Consider the following 19,974-nt stretch of genomic DNA (forward strand, 5'->3'; position numbering starts at 1 on the left):
TTACAACACTAGGTTTTTGATTACCTATTCTCACGCTTCTGTTGGTGGTTCTAGTTCATATTTTAGTTTCTTTTTGGTCCTTGGCAACGACTTTGAGGAGATTGTCACTGAAATCTTGCCATCTTGGTTGGCCCATAATTATGTTCTAAATCTTTAGATTTTATGTTCCAACCTAGTCAAGGCTTTGTTGAAGATTTGGTTCATGCGTAGTTAGAGGGTTTATCACGATAAGGTCTTCAATTGTTAGATTTTACAATATGATTGAGACTCAGTTCCAAACTAAAATATGCATCCTTAACTCTGATAATGGTACCGATATTTCAACTAACCCCTTTCTTACACAAAAAGGGTATTTTTCATCGAGCTACATGTTGTGATACTCCTTAGCAAAATGGAATTGTTGAGCGAAAGAATAGACATTTTTTTGAAGTTGCTCGTGCCCTTATGTTTCTATGAATGTCCTAAAATATTTGTGGAGGTGATGCAATCCTTACAGCTACATACTTGATCAATCAAATGCCAACTCTGGTTTTGAATTTTAAAACTCCTCTGAATCACTTGTTTTTTTTTTCATGTTCAATATTTCGCAGACTTACCAATTAAATTATTTGGTTGCACCATTTATGTCCATAATCCCAACCCTCCTCGCACTAAACTTGACCCTTGAGCTGTTAAATGCAATTTTGTAGGCTATGTCTCCTGTAAGAAGGCCTACAAGTGTTTTACCCTTCGACCAATAAGTATTTTGAGAGTATGGATGTGTCTTTTTTTTTTGGAAAATCAACCTTTTTTTGGCCAGAATTCTGCAAGGTTTCCCTTACCATACAAATTCTTTTATTGTATGAAAAAATTCCTAAAGGCTACAAACCTCTCTCACTCTGAGAGTCTCAGACTAACTCCAAGCTAGAGGAAATGGATTAACACCTAAGGCTACTTATACTACCCTTTCTTTCCCCAAAATACCATTTACCCTTTCTTGTGGTCCCTCGGCACCTATTACGTAACTTTATGTTCCTCACTCTCATGCATAACGAACATGCCCCTTTAACTACACTCTTGCCCCTCCTCCTATATTGATGGATGATTGGTGGCCTTGTAGTACTCAACTCCTCTACATTAGCTTTGTTCTCAAGGCTAAAATATGGAAATTGTTACTTGAAGTTGTTAACAGATTCCCAAGTAGCCTCATGAGTAGGCAATCCTTCCTAGTGAACCAAGACTTCTAGACTGTCTTCGGTGGATTGGTAGCGCACATCAAGGATCTCTTGCGATCGGGCCACCCGTTCAACATATTTCTTCATTCGATCCTTTGCTGTTTGCAAATGTTCCGTCAGTGCCTTTATTACCAAATCACAATCACACAGTTGCTGGTTGTTATGATATACATTTATGTTATATGTCCAATATCGTAATTGTATCAACTACTTTATGTGCCTTAAGAAGATAACTGGTCGATCTTGCTTTGCTATTACTCTTTAGTCCCGATGTTAAAGTTAAACAAGCTCAACAAGAGAAGATGGCTGTTATGATCTTTTTGAATGGACTCTTACCTCGATTTGGAATGGTGAAGGCACATATTCTCTCTGATTCTAGGATTCCATCATTAGACGATGCTTTCGCTTGTGTCCTTCGCATTGAAAGCTCTCCGACTGGTTTGTCTATACCTCAATCCAGTAGTGCTCTCATTAGTAAGAACAATAATCTTCGGGTACCTCAAGCCATGGATAACAATTCTCAGAGGAATATTTATGATCATCGAAAACCAGATTCTGTAGAAATTGTTTGTAACTGCTGTTGTAAGTTAGTCCATATGAAACATGATTGTCGGAAATTGTTATATAAGAATAGTCAACGATCTTAACATGCTCAGATAGCTTCCACATGTGATATGCCAGAGGCGTCAGTTATTATTTTTGCAGATGAGTTTGCTAAGTTTCAAAACTACCAAGATTTATTACAAGCGTCATTTTCCTCTACTCTTGTTGCATCCACTGTTGCCCCAGGTAATACAAAGTGTCTTCTTACATCATCTACCAAATGGGTCGTAGACTTTGGTGCCACAGCCTAAATGACAAGTAATTCTTGTTTATTTTCTAGATCGTTGTCCCCTGCCTTTTTTCCATCTATCACATTTGCAGATGGCTCCACATCCTCTGTTCTTGGCTCTGGCACTATTCACTTTACCCCATCCTTTTCTCTATCTCTTGTGTTACATTTGCCTAATTTATTCTTTAATTTAATTTCTATTAGTCAATTTACCCATGACCTTAATTGTGTTGTCTTGTTCTTTCCTAGTTATTGCTTGTTTCAGGATCGTGTGACGAAGAAGATTATTGGTAGAGGATGTGAGTCAGGAGACCTTTATCTCTTTGATCACCAAGTACCACAAGTTGTGGCGTGTCTTGTCGTTCCTTCTCCCTTTGAAGTCCATTGTCGTTTAGGTTATTCATCTTTGTTTTTTTTGAAGAAGCTTTATTCCAAATTTAGGTCTTTGTTCTTTTTGAATTGCGATTCATGTCAGTTTGCTAAATTTCATTGTCTTAGTTCGAGTCCTTGAGTCGATAAATGAGCAAGTGCTCCATTTGAGTTAGTTTATTTTGATATTTGGGGTCCGTTGTTAGTTGTGTTTCAAATAGGCTTTCGTTATTTTGTTACTTTTGTTGACGATCATTCTCGTCTAACTTGGTTATATTTAATGCAAAATCGTTCTGAGTTATTATCTCACTTTTGTGCCTTTCATGCTGAAATAAAAAATCAGTTTAATGTCATTCTCAAAACTTTGAGCACTGATAATGTGGGTGACTATTTTTCTCATACTCTTGGCTCCTACTTGTGTGAACATGACATTATTGATCAGTCTTCGCGTGCTGACACTCCATCTCAAAATGTTGTTGTAGAATGGAAAAGAGGCATTTACTTCAAATTACCCGTGCTTTATCGTTTCAAATGCATGTTCCGAAAACTTTTTGGGTGGATGTTGTTTCCACGACTTGTTTTTTGATTAATAGAATGTCGTTCTCTGTTCTTAATGGTGAGATTCCTTATCGTGTTCTTTTTCCTACTGCTCCTAAGATATTTGGTTGTGTTTGTTTCGTTTGAGACGTTCATCCTCATCATACTAAGTTAAATACCAAATCTTTGAAATGTATCTTCTTGGGTTATTTGCATGTTCAAAAGGGGTACCGTTGTTATTGTCCTACCCTTAAAAGGTATCTTGTTTCTCCTGTTGCATTTTTTGAGGATATACCATTCACTTCATCACCATCGAGTTCTTGTCAGGGTGTGGATGACAATCTTTTTGTATATGAGGTTACCTCTCCCACACCATCCTCTTCCTCTATTGCGCCTCCTTCTAGCTTGTTGCTTTCTCGAGTACTCTCGACGACCTCCACCACAATCTTCAGACTCATGTCCTCCATCAATGCCTCCTTCATCATGCAATCTGGGATCAAGTGATGATCTTCTCGTTGCTCTTCGCGAAGGTAAACGCAAGTGTACTTACCTTGTTTCTTCCTTTGTTTCTTACCACCAGTTGTCTCCTCCCACATATGCTTTTATTACATCTCCTGATTCCACATCTATTCCTAACATTGTTCATGAAGCTTTATCTCATTTTGGTTGGCGAAATGCAATGATTGAGGAGATGAATGCTTTAGATGGTAATGGTACTTGGGATTTGGTATCTCGTTCTGCAGGAAAGAAGACCATTGGTTGTAAATGGGTGTTTGTTGTCAAGGTGGATCCTGATGGAGTAGTGGCTCGATTGAAAGCTCGTCTTGTTGCCAAATGTTATGTCCAAATCTGTAGAACTGATTATTTAGATGCATTTTCTCCAGTTGCCTAATTAACTTCCATCTGCCTATTTCTTTCCCTATTTGCTACCCATAAATGACCTTTGTATCAACTTGACATTAAGAATGTTTTTCTGCATGGTGATCTTCAAGAGGAAGTTTATATGGAGCAACCACCTGGGTTTGTTGCTCAGGGGGAGAGTGATAAAGTATGCCTCATTCGAAAATCTTTGTATGGTTTGAAACAGAGTTCATGTATGTGGTTTGGTAAGTTTAGTTAAGTTCTTGTACGCTTTGGTATGCAGAAGATTACATCTGATCATTTTGTTTTCTATCGTTGATCTGATAATGGTATAGTTTTACTAGTTGTATATGTTGATGATATTGTTATTACTGGAAATGATGCATCAAGTATTTTGTCTCTCAAAACTTTCCTTAAGGGTTAGCTTCGTACGAAAGATTTGGGCCAATTTAAATATTTTTTGGGCATTGAAGTGATAAGAAGCAAGAAAGGTATTTATTTGTCTTAACGAAAATATGTACTTGATTTGCTGTTTGAGATAGGAAAATTAGGAGCCAAACCAAGTGGTACTCCGAGGATGCCGAATCCACAACTTGTTAAAGAAGGAGAATTATGTAATGATGCATCAAGTATTTTGTCTCTCAAAAATTTCCTTCAGGTTAGTTTCATACGAAAGATTTGGGCCAATTGAAATATTTTTTGGGCATTGAAGTGATAAGAAGCAAGAAAGGTATTTATTTGTCTCAACGAAAAATATGTACTTGATTTGCTGTTTGAGATAGGAAAATTAGGAGCCAAACCAAGTGGTACTCTGAGGATGCCGAATCCACAACTTGTTAAAGGAGAATTATGTAAAGATCTTGAGAGATATAGAAGATTAGTTAGGAAGTTGAACTACTTAATAGTGACTTGACCAAAGCTTATTCGGTAAGTGTTGTAAGTCGGTTCATGTCTTCTCCTACAGTGGATCATTGGGCTGCAGTAGAGCAGATTCTATGTTACCTGAAAGCTGCTTCTGGACGTGGGATCTTATATAAAGATCATGGACATACGTGACTTGAATGTTTTTTTTGATGTTGATTTGGCTGGATCTCGAGAGGATAGGAGATTGACTTCTGGATAGTGTCTTTGCAGGCGGAAACTTGTATCATGGAAGAGTAAGAAACAAAATGTTGTTTCTCGTTCAAGTACTGAGTCAGAATATAGAGTTATGGCACAGTCTGGGTGCGAAATAGTATGGATTTAACAACTATTATCTGAGATAGGCTTCAATATTACATTGCGTGTGATAATCAAGCTGCACTTCTCATTGCATCTAATCTAGTATTTCGTGAACGAACTAAATATATTGAGGTGGATTGTCACTACATTCGTGAGAAATTCCAAAAGTTAGTGTTCACATAATATGTGAAGACTGGAGAACAATTGGAGGGTATTCTAACCAAAGTTGTAAATGGAGCAAAAATAAGCTATCTGTGAACAAGCTGGACATGATCGACATATTTGTTCCAGCTTGAGGAAGAGTATTACGATATATATTTATATTATATGTCCATTATCGTAATTGTGCATACAATCTAGGGTTTCTTTGCTCTCTCTCTCTATATATGTAGCTTTATTTTGATTCTAAATGAATAAAATACATACACTTTTCTCTGAATTTTTGAGTACACTGGTCAAGGGTCGCGTTAATAGTTTGGATATGACCATAAAAAAGGGAAGATAGGGGAGGTCGTCCATACATTGCCTGAAAAGTAGTAATTCTGATTGCCCCGTGGTACTTCGTATTATACCAAAATTCAGCCGAAGCAAGCCAATTAACCCACCGTTCTTGTGTTTCTTTCGTTCTTTTGGCCTTTGGAACCATTCTCAAATGGAAATAGCCAAAATCCAGGAATGTTTTTCTTTTAAATAAAAAATTTATTGGTAAAAAGTATGTGATATAATGGCTAATATTTTTGTTAGTATTTTATTACCCACATGTTGCTTCACTTAAACAACTCAAGTTATTTACCTCTCCCCTAGACCCTTTTGGATCACATATATTTTTTTCATGGATATGAATATTAAATATCTCGGATTTAAATGTATGGGATAACTAGTGTCTGTGCTTGTATAGGCTTGATAATTAATGTTTGGAAATTAAATAGATATGTTTTGATTTTCCAATCTTATGTATAGAACAATTTTTTTTTTGTTTCTATAACTAAAATTTGTAAATAAAAAATGTATACTCAATGTGTCTTATCTAAAACAATATATAATTAATGTAAGAGCAATTAATTTAGTATTATTTGATATATTGTTATATTAATTAATTATTTAATGAGTTAGTGAAAAAGAAATGAATATTCTTATACTAAACACTAATTAAATAATTTTATTTAATTACCAAAAATAGTTAAATAAAAAATGATTGTTTTCAAATTTAGCAAAATGAATTAAAATATTTACAAATATAGCAAAATATCATTGTCTATCACTGGTATTGTCTATTAGAAATTACGGTGATATTTTTCTATATTTGTAAATATTTTCAACAACTTTGCCATTTAAAACAATTGCCATTAAATAAATACAGTTTAATGAGAAAGTAAATAATTTATAATAAAATTATGTATATATATATTTTGAAAAGGAAACAACCTATATAATATATTAATAATGAGACGGAAGCTCATGGCACAAGACAATTATACAATGAGCATGTAAACCATGGATTAGGAGGTGCACCTGGACATCTCAACTAGGATGACATCCCCATAATACCTTCATCATATCCATATAAGCTAAAAAAACCAAAACCAAATGTGTAATGTCCAAAAGCAAAACAAAACAACCAAAAGAATTACAAAGAAATACAAATAAAAGGACTAAACATCCATATGAAGAAAAGATGACTGATTAGGCTTATGTCTCGCATTGAGTCAATCTCGAAATCCTTGGAGAGCGAGCACCACGAGGAGGCTAAAGTTTTGCTGACTCCAACGTGGTCTTGCACTCAGAAGCTTGCTCTGAAAAATTCTCTAGATTTTTTTCAAATAGTTAAGATTATTTAATAATTAATATCGAAAGTTAAGATAACATAAAATAATTGTAAATGTATTAATTGAAGTTTATTAAGTCTAAATAATGTATTTATTTAATAATTAACTAAAACTAACAGTAGTGTTCTTATAAAAAATTAACAGTAATGATGAATTGATATTAATTAATTAATTATATTTTATTTTTATTATTCATCACCCAGGCATATAAATCCGATATGTATGGATGTTTCATTTGATTTTTTTAATTTTTTATTTTATTTCGAACATTAGTCTCACTGAACTCGTTTCCATTTCAAAAGAGAAAAAAAAAAAAAATCCCACAGATATGGAGGGCATTAGAAAATCCATGTTAGATGGGTTTTAAAGTTTCATGGATAATGATTTCCTAGATTTTATAAAGTGAAATTGTGTGATCTAATGGAAAAACTTGTGAAAAAACGGACCCTTAAGATGATCTAAACTTGGTGCCTTAGATTCTGCATTGCACTTTGAAATCCGTGGTAGAAATTTATCTTTTGGAATGCTAATGATTGTGCAATTATGAATCTTGTCACCATTCATATCACATTTGTCATCATATTTTTAGGAGACATAGATTTCATTGACAATGAAGCAAAATAGTACCTTAAGAATTATTTTTACCACTACTGGTACCAAGGCTTACCCTTTGGAACATTTGGGAGGTTTAGTTACCCAACTTGACATTTCAAGCCTGTAGATGCCAAGAATAATTTCTATTTACAAAGTGCTATCCTTTTGGGTGAATCTCATTACGTAGGTGTCAGTTTTCATAGTTTCAGATATAGCGGTCTTCTTTCAAGAGCCATCTTGTTGCGTTTTGAGTTGTATTTCATTTTGCTTTACTCTTTTGGACTAGACTAGTCATGTACTTTGAGCATTATATTCTTTTCATTTCATCAATGAACAAATTTGTTTCTTTTTTTTCTTTCTTTTAAAGACCATTTTATCGTAGGAACATCATTCCTCAAATTGAAAGAAAACCTCAAGGCCCCGTCATGGCCTCCATATTGTGTAGGCTTAGTGGACTAATTCCAAATCATTGAGTACAAACATAAACTATAACTATTGCAGATGGAGTCCCTTATCAATTTCCCCAATGACTAAGACCTGGTGACTTTGATGAGAGCTTGAAGAAGGCATGAGTAATAAATGGGCAAACGATTTTAAATCAATAGTCTTAGTTAATCTATCTCACTTAAAGAGTTGAAGACTCCTCCCATTTATCTAGTTTAGCTCCAACGTTAATCAACCATTGGCTCCCACAAAGCACAACCTTGAAGCTTGTAGCAGCTTTTGGTTCAGTGATTTTGGTGGAAACTTTTTTAGTAGATACAATTCTTGTTTGCAAGCTCTCCTTAGTCTTTGGGCGAAGATATTGAAAGTTTATGTAATCTTGTACTGTTATATTTGTCTGATGGCTGATGTATCACTTTTAAGGTAGTTATATAAACTTTGAGCTTTGTCTTTCTATTTTTCAATATTAATAATAGTGAGACTTGTACCATTTTTTTTAAAAAGGTAGTTATATAAATATTAGCGTAATTTGACAATTAGTGTAATTGTTGTCCAACATTATGACCAACATTACAGGATGCTATGGATCATCATGGGGATTTTCTGAAGGATTAAGAAATTTAGATTTCTGTACGCCAGAGGTAATGTAATGTTAATTTCATCTTTCCCTCTAATTGCAAGATTGATAAATTTTCACATATTTTATTAAACTCAAAGAAAATATGTGAAAATTTAAGACAGTATCAGAGTTTTCATCTCTTCCATCACTGCCTAATTTCCAAATTAGGCTGTGGCCTTCTTCTCTCTTTCCTCATTTTTTTTTAAATTTAAAAAGAACGTTCCTTTTCTCACATATAAAAGAACACACCTTTTTGTGAGGTACTTGAGATTTTTATTAATCCTCCTCTTTCCAGCCCTCTTATGATTGTGAAAATCCAAAGGAGTCTGAATCTCCTCGCTTTCAAGCTATACTCCGAGTCACAAGTGCTCCTCGAAGAAAGTATCCTGCTGACATCAAAAGTTTTTCCCATGAACTAAATTCGAAAGGCGTACGACCTTTCCCACTTTGGAAGTCACGTCGTTTAAATAATTTGGAGGTACTGTCTTTACTTTGAGTATTACATTTTCCAGCTCCACAATAAATTATGCCTCCTGAAGCTTATGATGTTTGTAATTACATTTTTTGCAGGAGATCTTAGTTATGATACGAGCAAAATTTGACAAGGCTAAGGAAGAAGTAGATTCTGACTTGGCTATTTTTGCTGCTGATCTGGTTGGAGTTCTTGAGAAAAATGTTGATACTCATCCAGAATGGCAAGAGACAATTGAAGACTTGTTGGTTTTAGCTCGAAGCTGTGCAATGTCATCCCCTGGTGAATTTTGGCTTCAGTGTGAAAGCATTGTTCAGGAATTGGATGATAGACGCCAAGAACTTCCTCCTGGCATGCTGAAACAACTTCATACTCGAATACTGTTCATTCTCACTAGATGTACCAGGTTGCTGCAGTTCCATAAAGAAAGTGGGCTAGCTGAAGATGAAAATGTTTTTCAACTTCGTCAGTCAAGAAATCTGCATTCTGCTGATAAACGCATGGCTCCGGCTATGGGAAGGGAAACAAAAAGTTCTAGTGCAGCCAAGGCTTCTAAGACACCATCTTCCAGGAAATCTTACAGCCAGGAGCAGCGTGGTTTGGATTGGAGCAGAGAACATGATATACTGCCTGGGAATAATGTTTCAACATCTCCGGATGATACTTCAAAGAATTTGGTATCTCCTACTGGCAGAGACCGGATAGCATCTTGGAAAAGATTGCCTTCTCCAGCACCAAAAATCGTGAAAGAATCTACTTTGAAGGATCAGGGTGATAATAAGAAATTTAAATCTCTGAACATGTCAAAAATCGGGATGAGTGTTTCTGAAACTGATTTTACTGCTGCTAAGGTTTCTGAGCTTCCTCTGCCCAGAGATTCTCACGACCAACCTACAAAGCACCAACATAAACCTTCTTGGGGTTGGGGTGATCAACCAACTGTATCTGATGAGAGTTCAATAATTTGTCGAATTTGTGAAGAAGAAATTCCTACTGCAAATGTGGAAGATCATTCAAGAATTTGTGCAGTTGCTGATCGATGTGATCAAAAGGGTATAAGTGTTAATGAACGTCTTCTCAGAATTGCTGAAACTTTAGAGAAGATGATTGAGTCTTTTACGCAGAAGGATTCTCAGCATGTAGGAAGTCCGGATGTTGCAAAAGTTTCAAATTCTAGCATGACCGAAGAATCTGATATTTCCCCAAAACATAGTGATTGGTCCCGCAGGGGCTCAGAAGACATGCTAGATTGCTTCCATGAAACTGATAGTTCTGTATTCATGGATGACTTAAAAGGTTTACCTTCCATGTCTTGTAAAACTCGTTTTGGTCCAAAATCTGATCAAGGTATGACAACATCATCGGCTGGTAGCATGACTCCTAGATCTCCTTTGTTAACACCAAGAACCAGTCAGTTTGACTTGTTTTTGGCAGGAAAAGGTGCTTACTATGAACATGACGATCTTACACAGGTATTCCTCATGTTAATGCTAATTTCTTTTGGACATTTTTAATTGTAAAATATGCTGTGGCATGTATGACATCTTTGAAGAACCAAAATATAGCAAAGGAAACAAATCGTAGTGTAGATATTTTCTCCAATAAGCGATAAGTTGTAAAAAGTTTACTGATTGATGTTAACATGATTTACTTCCAGTAAGCGATGAGTTAGTTGATTTATTTTTCTTAAAATTTGTTAATGATGAGAAGCAAAGCAATCATAATGGAAAATCCTATGTATCACAGCAGTAAAAGATTATCAATAAAATATTAGAATATACAGAGTAAAAACTCCAAAAAAATAGTGAAAAGAACTTTTATGTAAAAATAAGAAGAAAACTTCCTAATTCTACTTCTCAAGTTGATTATACTTGTTGAATAATCTCTAAACTTAAAACTGCTGCTCCATAGAAAGTGTTTACATTTGCTTTGGGCTAATGCCGTCAAAACACTTCTTGTAGAAATTAGGTTCGAAAGAAAAGAAACCAAGGGTTTTTTTAATGATAATCCTCTTCCGTGGGTGGATCGTTTTGAAGTATCATGGTTAAATGCATCTTCATGGCATTTTCTCTCTAAGCTATTTGTTAATCTATTCAAGATATTTGTTTGAACTGGGGAGCATTTATTTTCTCTAAACAGTCCTAGTTGTAATGTTGGTTTAGTCCTGATTTGATATGTTTAAAGTTCTAGTTTTTTTCATTTATATATTTATATTTTGTATCCTTGTATTTGGAGCATTAGACTCTTTTATTTCATCAATGAAAGAATCTATTTCCTTTCAAAAAAGAAAAGTGTTCACATTGTCTTGTGTAGATTCGGGAGGACTTGGTTTTCCAATTCTCATACCACATAGAAAGTAATTCTATGTAAACATAATACCTTCCTCCATCGAAGGCTTGAATTGGAATGGGGAGAGTTTTATTGTTTCTTTTTATTTGCTATCTCTCTCTTCGTGCTTTTGTTTGTTTTTTAAAAGGAAATGAGTCTCACTATTATTAATATTGAAAAATAGAGAGACAAAAGTTCAATGTACACGAGGGTTATATAAAGAGTCATGGGGGAGGATCAACAGGTGCACTCGGGCATCTCAACTAAGTTGATACCCCCTTAGTGCCTTCATCATATCCATGAAGCAAAAATAGAAACCCCTATACTAGGCTCCTACTTTCAATATAAGAACAAACAAAAAAGCCACAAATACAAGACCAAACATAATAATAATAATCTGTCCATACAAAACATCAAAACAAAAAGGCAGCAGGCCGAGAACAAATGAAGATTAATCCTTGATTGTGCAGAAAGCTGGTTGAAGCAGAGGGCTAATCCGGGACTTCAAAGTGGAGAGGCTATAAAGGCTGGCCAGTTCAACAAAATTTCCTGCAAAGAGTATTCCTGAAAAAATTGGATAATGAACACGATGAAGTTGCATCCAAACAAGCAGAATTATAACGTTCCACCCACGTCAATGGCTTATCATGGAAAGCCCTTTGATTTCTTTCAAACTTTAACTAAGAGTGTTTTCATTGCGTTTACCCACAATAAATCAGTTTTCTTCTTCTAGCTGGACCGGCAAGGATTTGAGTCACATTCTTCTTAAAATCTTTATAAAAAAACCCAACAAATATTAAAGGTTTGGAGAAGGCGGAACCAACATTTAGATGCAAAGACATAGTCAAATAAAAGGTGCTGGATATTTTCCAGATTATCTACACAAAGGGGGGCAGATATGAGGTGAGAGAGCATGAGAGGGAAGTTTTCTTTGAAGTACTAATGCACAGTTTAAGTTCCCGAACAACATAATCCATATGGAGATGTTTACCCTCCTTGGACTGTTAGATTGCCAAAGCCTTTTGTACAGAGAAATATCCATCGGAGAAGTTGTAGAAAGGTGCTTAACCAAAGATTTTACCAAGACGGAGCCAGTAGTTTCAAGGGACCAAAACCTTCAATCCGGAAAGGAGGCTGGCTGTGAGGAAGAAATCTGATTTAACAAGGACTGGAAGTTTAATATTTTCCATCATCGAGCAGTCTTCTGAAATAAATGGACCAAGAGCTGGTAGAAGAGTCCCAATGATCAGAAATTGACCCATTTAGAATGAGTGCAATCCTAACCAGTCTTGGAAATTTAAACTCCAGGGTAATTCTGTCCATCCAAGGGTGCTTCAAAAATAGGATTCTGCTGCCATCACCTAATTTGAAGAGGGCCAAGGAATCAATTTTACGCCATTGCCTCGATAGCATATCAAGGACTTCTTAGGCTCACAGTTTCTTTTCCACTTGAATGCCAATTGAAGGTGCTGCTGCCATGAATGCTTCTACTCACTTGACACCAAAGGGAATTTTGTTTAACTAAGAAATGCCATCTCCACTTAGACAATAAGGCCAGATTCTTATGCTTCAGCTTATCCAAACTGAGGCCTCCATCTTTATATGATTTAATGACAGCATCCCATTTTGCTAAGTGGTTTAGCTTTCCTCCCTTGTTTCCTTCCCAAAAGAACTTCCTCATGATTTTTTCCAAAGATCTTAGGGCAGATTCTGGCATGAGAAAACAAACATTTAATATGTGGGGAGACCGGACAGAACTGATTTACATAATGTAATCCTCCCACCCCTAGAGAGGTTGTATCTTCTCCATTTATCCAGCTTTCCATGGACTTCATCAAGAATAGGCTGCCAAAACAGAGCACTTTATTACTCTCAAAGTATTGATGCTGGGGTGTCAACCTAGTTGAGATGCTCGGATGCACCTTCTGATCCCCTTAACTTTTAGCTCTTTATGCTTCTTTATTACTCTCAATGTATATTCCTTTTATATTTCGAGATTTTATCATTAGTAAAGAAGTTTGTCTCCCTTAAAAAAAAACTGAGCACTTTTTGAGTAACCTCCTGAAGGAAGGCTAAGATAAGTGAAGGAAAGGCTTTCCACCTTGCAATTTAAATTGTTTGCTGTTGAAAGAATCTTGCTGTTCTCAATATTGATACCACAAATGGATGATTTCTCCCGATTAAGCTTTTGACCGGAACACCATTCAAAGACTAATAATGTTTTCCTAAGGTTTTCCATCATCACCTCATCAAATTTACAAAACAGTAAAGTATTATCTGCAAATTGAAGGATAGGTATGTGAATCTTGTCTTTTCCAACTACAAAGCCTTTAAACGTTTCTTTCTTATAAAGATTGGAGAAGAGACTACTCAAGACCTCACTAACCGAAAGAAATAGGAAAGGAGAAAGAGGATCTCCTTGTCTAGGACCCCTTGAAGCTGAAATTCTTCCTCTCGTCCTACCATTGATGAAGACCGAATATTTAGGATTCTTGATACGGCCCCTTTTATTTTGCATGGGTTCTTCAACTTGGATTTAGGATAGAAGAATAATATTATTTTATTTCTTCTTACTTATCTAAAACAATGGTCTCCATAGGGAGAGTAGAGATAGATGGGAAAGTTTTTGTTATATATATATTTTTAAAAGGAAACAAGTCTCTTTATTCATGTAGATATAAATTAAAAGAGACTAATGCTCTAAGTACGTTAGGATTATACAAAGAGCATAATAGGATCACTTTTAGCAACAAATTTGAAAAAAAGGTAAGTTTTCTCCCCCTCTCTCCTCTTTCTTTTTGGCTACAGACTCCTCCTATTGAACACAAATGTACTAAAAAGAAACTGGGGCCCACGGAGTTTAATCAACCTCCCATTAATTTGGCAGCTATAAATCTAAGTAGAGAGAGAAAAAAGGGTAAATCCCCCTTAATTACTATCATACAGAATTATGAAATTTCCTCAAAGGTAATTAAAGATAACAACTTTCCCTCCAACCAACAACAATTTCCTAATTTGGTCTCCACAGATCCTTCTCCTTCAGTTATGGTTGCTGCAACAAGACTAATCCTTCACAAGGTGACAAAGCTCTCCAAGTACATGCTCCAAAGATTCTGAAGAATTATTCTCGTAAGCATACATCTTTTAATAATTTATGGGCCGCCTTATTGAAATCTGAGTTGAATGGAGGTTGTAACATCAAATTGCCATTCTCAGCCCCCTCTTGGAAGCACAATTCAAAGCCCTCTATTTTAGCAAACAATTCTGACCTTTTGGAGGTTTGCAGCTTCAAAGTACAGACTTCTAATTGTCTTTCCAGGTCAGTAAACTCGGGCTCTCCTATCAAGTATTTCAAATACTCAAAACTCTCCATTTTTAACTCTAAAGTTAATTTGTTGCTAGGCTCCCTTTGTCGTGCCGCATTGACCAGCCGACCTCCAAGACCTTGGAATCTCCATTTAGTGTCAGTAGTGAAGAGTCCTTAGGGTTTCCAAATGGTTTTGATGTCAAGACTAATGAAGAAATTGAAGGGGCTGACCTCTCTTCTCTATTTGATGAAGCTAGTGTTGTTCTCATCTAAGTTCCCTCGGAATTGCCTAAGGATCTGCTGCCCTTAGTCAATGATTGTGGCTTCATTTTGGTTTAATGAAAGTTTGATAAGCCTTCCTCCCTCTTATCCAGCCTAATGAAGATAATTCCTTGTTGGCAAAGACATGATCCACATCCCTTTGCTTCAATTTGCCAATGACACTCTTCTATTTTGTAAGTATGATATGAAGATACTTTTTAAGCTTAAGGAAGCCATCGGGTTATTTGAATGGTGTTTGGGGGAGAAAGTAAACTGAGAGAAATTTGCCCTTAGTGGTGTTAATGTGCGAGAGGATGATTTGAATCAAACAGCAAATCTGCTAGAGTGCAAATCAGAAAAGTTACCGATCTTATATTTAGGGTACCCTTTGGGAGGTTGCCCTCGACAATAGGTGTTTTGGCAACCAGTCATATTGATTGAATTCACGTGAAACTAGAGGTGGAAGACATACCTTATGCAACTCAGTTCTGGTTAGTCTTTCACATATTACCTATCTTTATTTTCAATACCTGAAAGTGTAGTTGCCTCTTTGGAGAGAATCATGTGAAACTTCTTTTGGGAAGGTCATGTCGGTAGTAAAATCAACCACCTTGTTAATTGGAACAAGGTTTCATCTCCTCTAAAGGATGGGGTCTCGGCCTAGGAGGAATTAAAAGTCATAACACTGCTTTGCTTGCTAAATAGGGTTGGAGATACTCGAAAGAAGAGTCACTCTTTGGAGGCAAATAATTAGAAGCATTCACGGTAAGGAGGCTTTTGATTGGTTCACTAAGGGGAAGTCTGGTAGCAGCCTAAAAAGCCCTTGGGTCAACATTGCTAGAGTTTAGAGGTTGTTTGACTCATTAGCCCCTTTTAATCTTGGAAACGGTCTTAGAATCGGTGTTTGCACAGATTTTTGGGTGGGTAACACCCCCATCAAAGAGCAGTTTTCTAGGCTCTTTAGAATTGCTCTTTTGCCCACCGGTTCAGTAGCAGCACATTCGGACCATGATACTTCATCTTGGTCATTGGTCTTTAGAAGAAGTTTGAAAGATGAAGAAATTGCAGAATTTCAATCACTTCTATCCCTCCTCTCAATTGAAAAAATGGTTAATTCCAATGACTTTAGATCATGGTCCATTGATCCCCACGGATGGTTTTCCATTAAGTCTCCTTCGGCTCACCTAAAAATTGTCTCCCCGATGAATAAACGTCTTTTTTCAGTAATTTGGAAATTAGGCAGCCTTCTGAGAGTTAACATTTTGATTTGGACTATGGTCTTTGGATCCCTCAATAGTTCAGAAATTTTGCAAAAGAAACCCCCCAATAAATGTGTCTCTCCTTCGATCTGTCCTCTTTGCTTGAAGGCTAGCGAGAACCTTCAACACATTTTCTTGTACGGTCCCATCTCTTCCTTTGGCTGGGAAAGGATTTTCTCTTTGTTCAATTTAGTTTGGACTTTTGACCGTTCAGTAAGTGTGAGTGTGGTTCAGCTGCTGTCGGGTCTGAATTTATCCAAAAAATCTTGCATCATATGGGAAAATTTGTCTAAAACTTTACTCATAGAATTATGGTTCGAGCGAAATCAACGTATCTTCCATGATAAAGCAAGACAGGGTGGAAATTATGCATGCAGTAGATCTTAATGCTGAAGCTTAACGTTCCTTAAAAGAGGAGTTAGTTAATTATTCCTTTGAAGATATTTACCTCAACTGGAATGCCTTTCTTAATCAAGCCTAACCAATCAAACCTAACCGTTACTGCATCAGCTTCACTACATTGCAGATTTCACAGTCTGAAGCCTTGAAGTTTTGAAGGATCGGCCTTGTTTAAATTTTTAACTTTGAGTGTATTATTGGGTCCTTTTCTGTATTTTCTGGTCATGTTTTCCTGTTTTTCTGGACCCTTGTAATAGGCTGGACGTTATTATTATTGTTCCTCTATTGGGATTTTTTTGCCTTTATGTCTTTTCGGGATATGATTCTTGGCGCTAAGGTGGTGTTAACCTAGTTGAGATGTCCGGGTATGCCTCCGGATCCTTTTAGGACTCCCGCGATTACATCTTCTTTATTGCTCTCTTTATATAACTCTCTTGTACTTTGAGTATTTATTAATAAGGAAGTTTTGTCTCCATTCAAAAGAAAAAAAAAAAAGAAAAAGAAAAAGAAAAGAAAAGAACACCAGGGGTTTAAAATGACATCACAAAAAAAGCAGCCTTGAAGAAATTCATAAAAAATCATAATCTGGATATTGTCTTGATAGAAGAATGAAAAATGGAAGTCATCAACTCTGTCCTTATAAAATCATTTATCAATTCTGTCCTTATAAAAAGCAGTCTTTAGATTCAATTTTTGCCATGTAAGTTACGTAAAATGAAATTATTTTGCACTAAAGGAGGTGTTTGGGTAATACTATTGCCAAAAAAAGTGTTTTTATTTTTTATTTTATACACAAATCTACATTTTAGCGTATGCCGACTGCATGAACATTTTATACTTCGATGTTTTGAAAGGTGGTAAACTTTTAGTCCTTTATAAACCAAGGAGAATTTCATGTAGTTCTTTCACATTAGGATTTTTATGAGCAACAGAAGTTTCATGTAAGAATAAAAATACCAATTTTCTGATGGTCAAAACATATTATCATTAACTCATGGTTCGTGAATACTAGTTAATGTCCATTAATGAGCAAGGACTTCTTATCTTTGCAGATCAGTGATTTGGCAGATATTGCACGTTGTTCAGCTAATACACCTCTGGGGGATGATTGCTCGATGCAGTATCTGCTAACATGCCTTGAAGACTTAAGAGTTGTCATTAACCGCAGGAAGTTTAATGCACTGACAGTTGACACGTTTGGCACTCGCATTGAAAAGTTAATCCGGTCTGTAGTTTTTGCAGCATAAATGTGATTTTCAAAGTTTATGCACTTTACAACGTGTTGCATTTTATTTTCAACTTCTCTAATGACTTCTGTCATGTCAAATTTCTTTATAATGTCTCTCAAATGTGTTGACTGCTATATTTCTCTTGACTTTCGATGGTTTGTGATTTCCTAGGGAGAAATATTTGCAACTTTGTGAGCTGGTGGATGATGAAAAGATCGACTTAGCAAGCACTGTCATTGATGAAGATACTCCTCTTGAAGATGACATTGTTCGTAGCTTAAGAACTAGTCCCATCCATTCTTCAAAGGATCGTACATCAATTGATGACTTTGAGATTATAAAACCAATCAGCCGTGGGGCATTTGGTCGGGTTTTCTTGGCTAAAAAGAGGACTACGGGGGATCTTTTTGCAATAAAGGTTAATTTTCACATTGATGCTTAAATAATGTTCCCAGCGTGTTCTACCTAAGTTTTTAGCCTCTTCTTTTCTGTGCTTGTGATGAGTTCATCATTTAGTGGTATTTATTTTTCTTCTTCTTTAGGAATTTTTATGATGTCTATAATCCATTTTTTAGAAATGGATACGGCCGCCTTTATTAATGTATAAATAAAAGAGATTAATACTCAAAGTACAAGAGAATAAAAAAGGTAAGTTCTCTCTCTTCTCTCTCCTCTCACCCACCCTCTTCTCCCTTCACTCTGACCACGACATCACGTCGTCTCTTATCTCACTAAGCAATCACGTCTTCTTCCCTCACTCTGGTAACGCCATCCAGGATGAGTCCTAGCTCCATTTTTCCCAGAAATGGAAGTTAAAAAAGTTGTAAAATTGTCGACTTTTTCTACTGCATTTGGTTCGAAAAGGGGCGGTTCCATATTGAAGATGTAGACTTCCAAAAAATCATCAGTTTATCTAAGTCCCAATTGGAACGGTTCATTGATTCACTAGCGGTTATAGTCAAGAACTAGAATGGAAGTTCTTCAGCAAATTTGGGAACGATGAAAGCGAAACAACAAGACTATCCAAATTCCAAACTCTGAGGTGTGTTGCTCGAAGTACCTTTGGAATATTCATCCACATCTACTCAGGAGAATTGCGACAAAGTTGGAAATCTTTCCGTAATATGATCAGCTCCTTTTTGATGACTCATAACTACACCTCCTGGCATTCCACTCTCCAATCTGAATCTGGCTATTCAAGACCGCATGCCTCCCATCTTCCAAAGACAGGTTCAAGTTATGCAGACAAAGTGAAGTATTCAAAGAAAATTTACACTCTGTTTTCACTCGAGAAAGGCTTTTACCCCCAAATATCCAATCCACTCTCTTAAGAAAAATCATACTATGAAGCGGTCAGAAGTAAAATTTTGGGTGTGGAAATGTGACTATATTTTAGAGGAAGATTTCAATAACCTATCGGTTAACAAACTATTCATTTTTGATGATTGGTAGGACGTTGTGTTATATTTTGAAGACCTTTTTCAAGTCAAAATCAGTATTAATCCTTTATTCGCTGACAAAGCCATCATCAAAGTTACCCAAGGAAAGTTCGTAGATATGATTTATGCGCAGGGTAAATGGTTCAATTTATGGAAAATTTCATCTGCTATTTGAAAAATGGAATGAAGCCAAACACAGTAGACCAACTCTTATTGAAGGCTTTTGTGGATGGTTGTCAATTAAAAACCTTTCTCTCAGCTAATGGCGAAGAAATATTTTTGAAGCAATTGGGGTCTACTTTGGAGGATCGGAAAGTATAGCTTTACAAACACTTAATCTGATTAAGTGCTATGAAGCAAGAATTAAAGTCTGAAAAAATCTATGTGGATTCTTACCAGCAACTATAGAATTAAAGCGTGAGACCTGAGGAAATTTCTTCCTTAATTTTGGGGATTTTGAACCCTTAGAAGTTCCTGAAATTGTTCAACATGACTTATTTCATAGTGATTTTTCCAATCCTATTGATTTATGTAGACTAAATTCAGTGATCATTGATGAAGAACTCCAAGGGGATGGCCTCCTAGAGACGTGGATCTTTAATTGTGACTCTTTATGTTCCCAAGCTTTAATTGCTTTTTCGGCCTGAATGGCCATTTTTCTGTCATTTTCTCTGGACTCCGCCGCCGATGAGATGTCATGAGTATGATTCAAAGATTCAAAAGAATTTCTTGCCAAGTGTGGAGCTGTTAAGGAGAATTTGAG

The 19,974-nt window shown here is 36.0% G+C and overlaps 1 protein-coding gene across 3 annotated transcripts in view; it reads left to right on the forward strand.

Moving 5' to 3' along the window:
• Positions 1-19,974, forward strand: part of LOC103486458 (probable serine/threonine protein kinase IREH1) — a 43,846-nt gene that overhangs the window by 2,150 nt on the left and 21,722 nt on the right. For all 3 annotated transcript variants that reach the window (XR_007816138.1, XR_007816137.1, XM_051080467.1), the window contains exons 2-6: positions 8,475-8,539; positions 8,813-8,995; positions 9,088-10,461; positions 17,596-17,768; positions 17,944-18,190. Coding sequence is in view for 1 of the 3 variants with exons in the window: in XM_051080467.1 (XP_050936424.1) it covers positions 8,475-8,539; positions 8,813-8,995; positions 9,088-10,461; positions 17,596-17,768; positions 17,944-18,190 (2,042 nt within the window). In the remaining 2 variants the exon portion in view is untranslated. The remainder of the gene's footprint in view (positions 1-8,474; positions 8,540-8,812; positions 8,996-9,087; positions 10,462-17,595; positions 17,769-17,943; positions 18,191-19,974) is intronic.

This window comes from Cucumis melo, chromosome 12 (genome assembly GCF_025177605.1).
Source record: "Cucumis melo cultivar AY chromosome 12, USDA_Cmelo_AY_1.0, whole genome shotgun sequence".
Taxonomy (NCBI): domain Eukaryota; kingdom Viridiplantae; phylum Streptophyta; class Magnoliopsida; order Cucurbitales; family Cucurbitaceae; genus Cucumis; species Cucumis melo.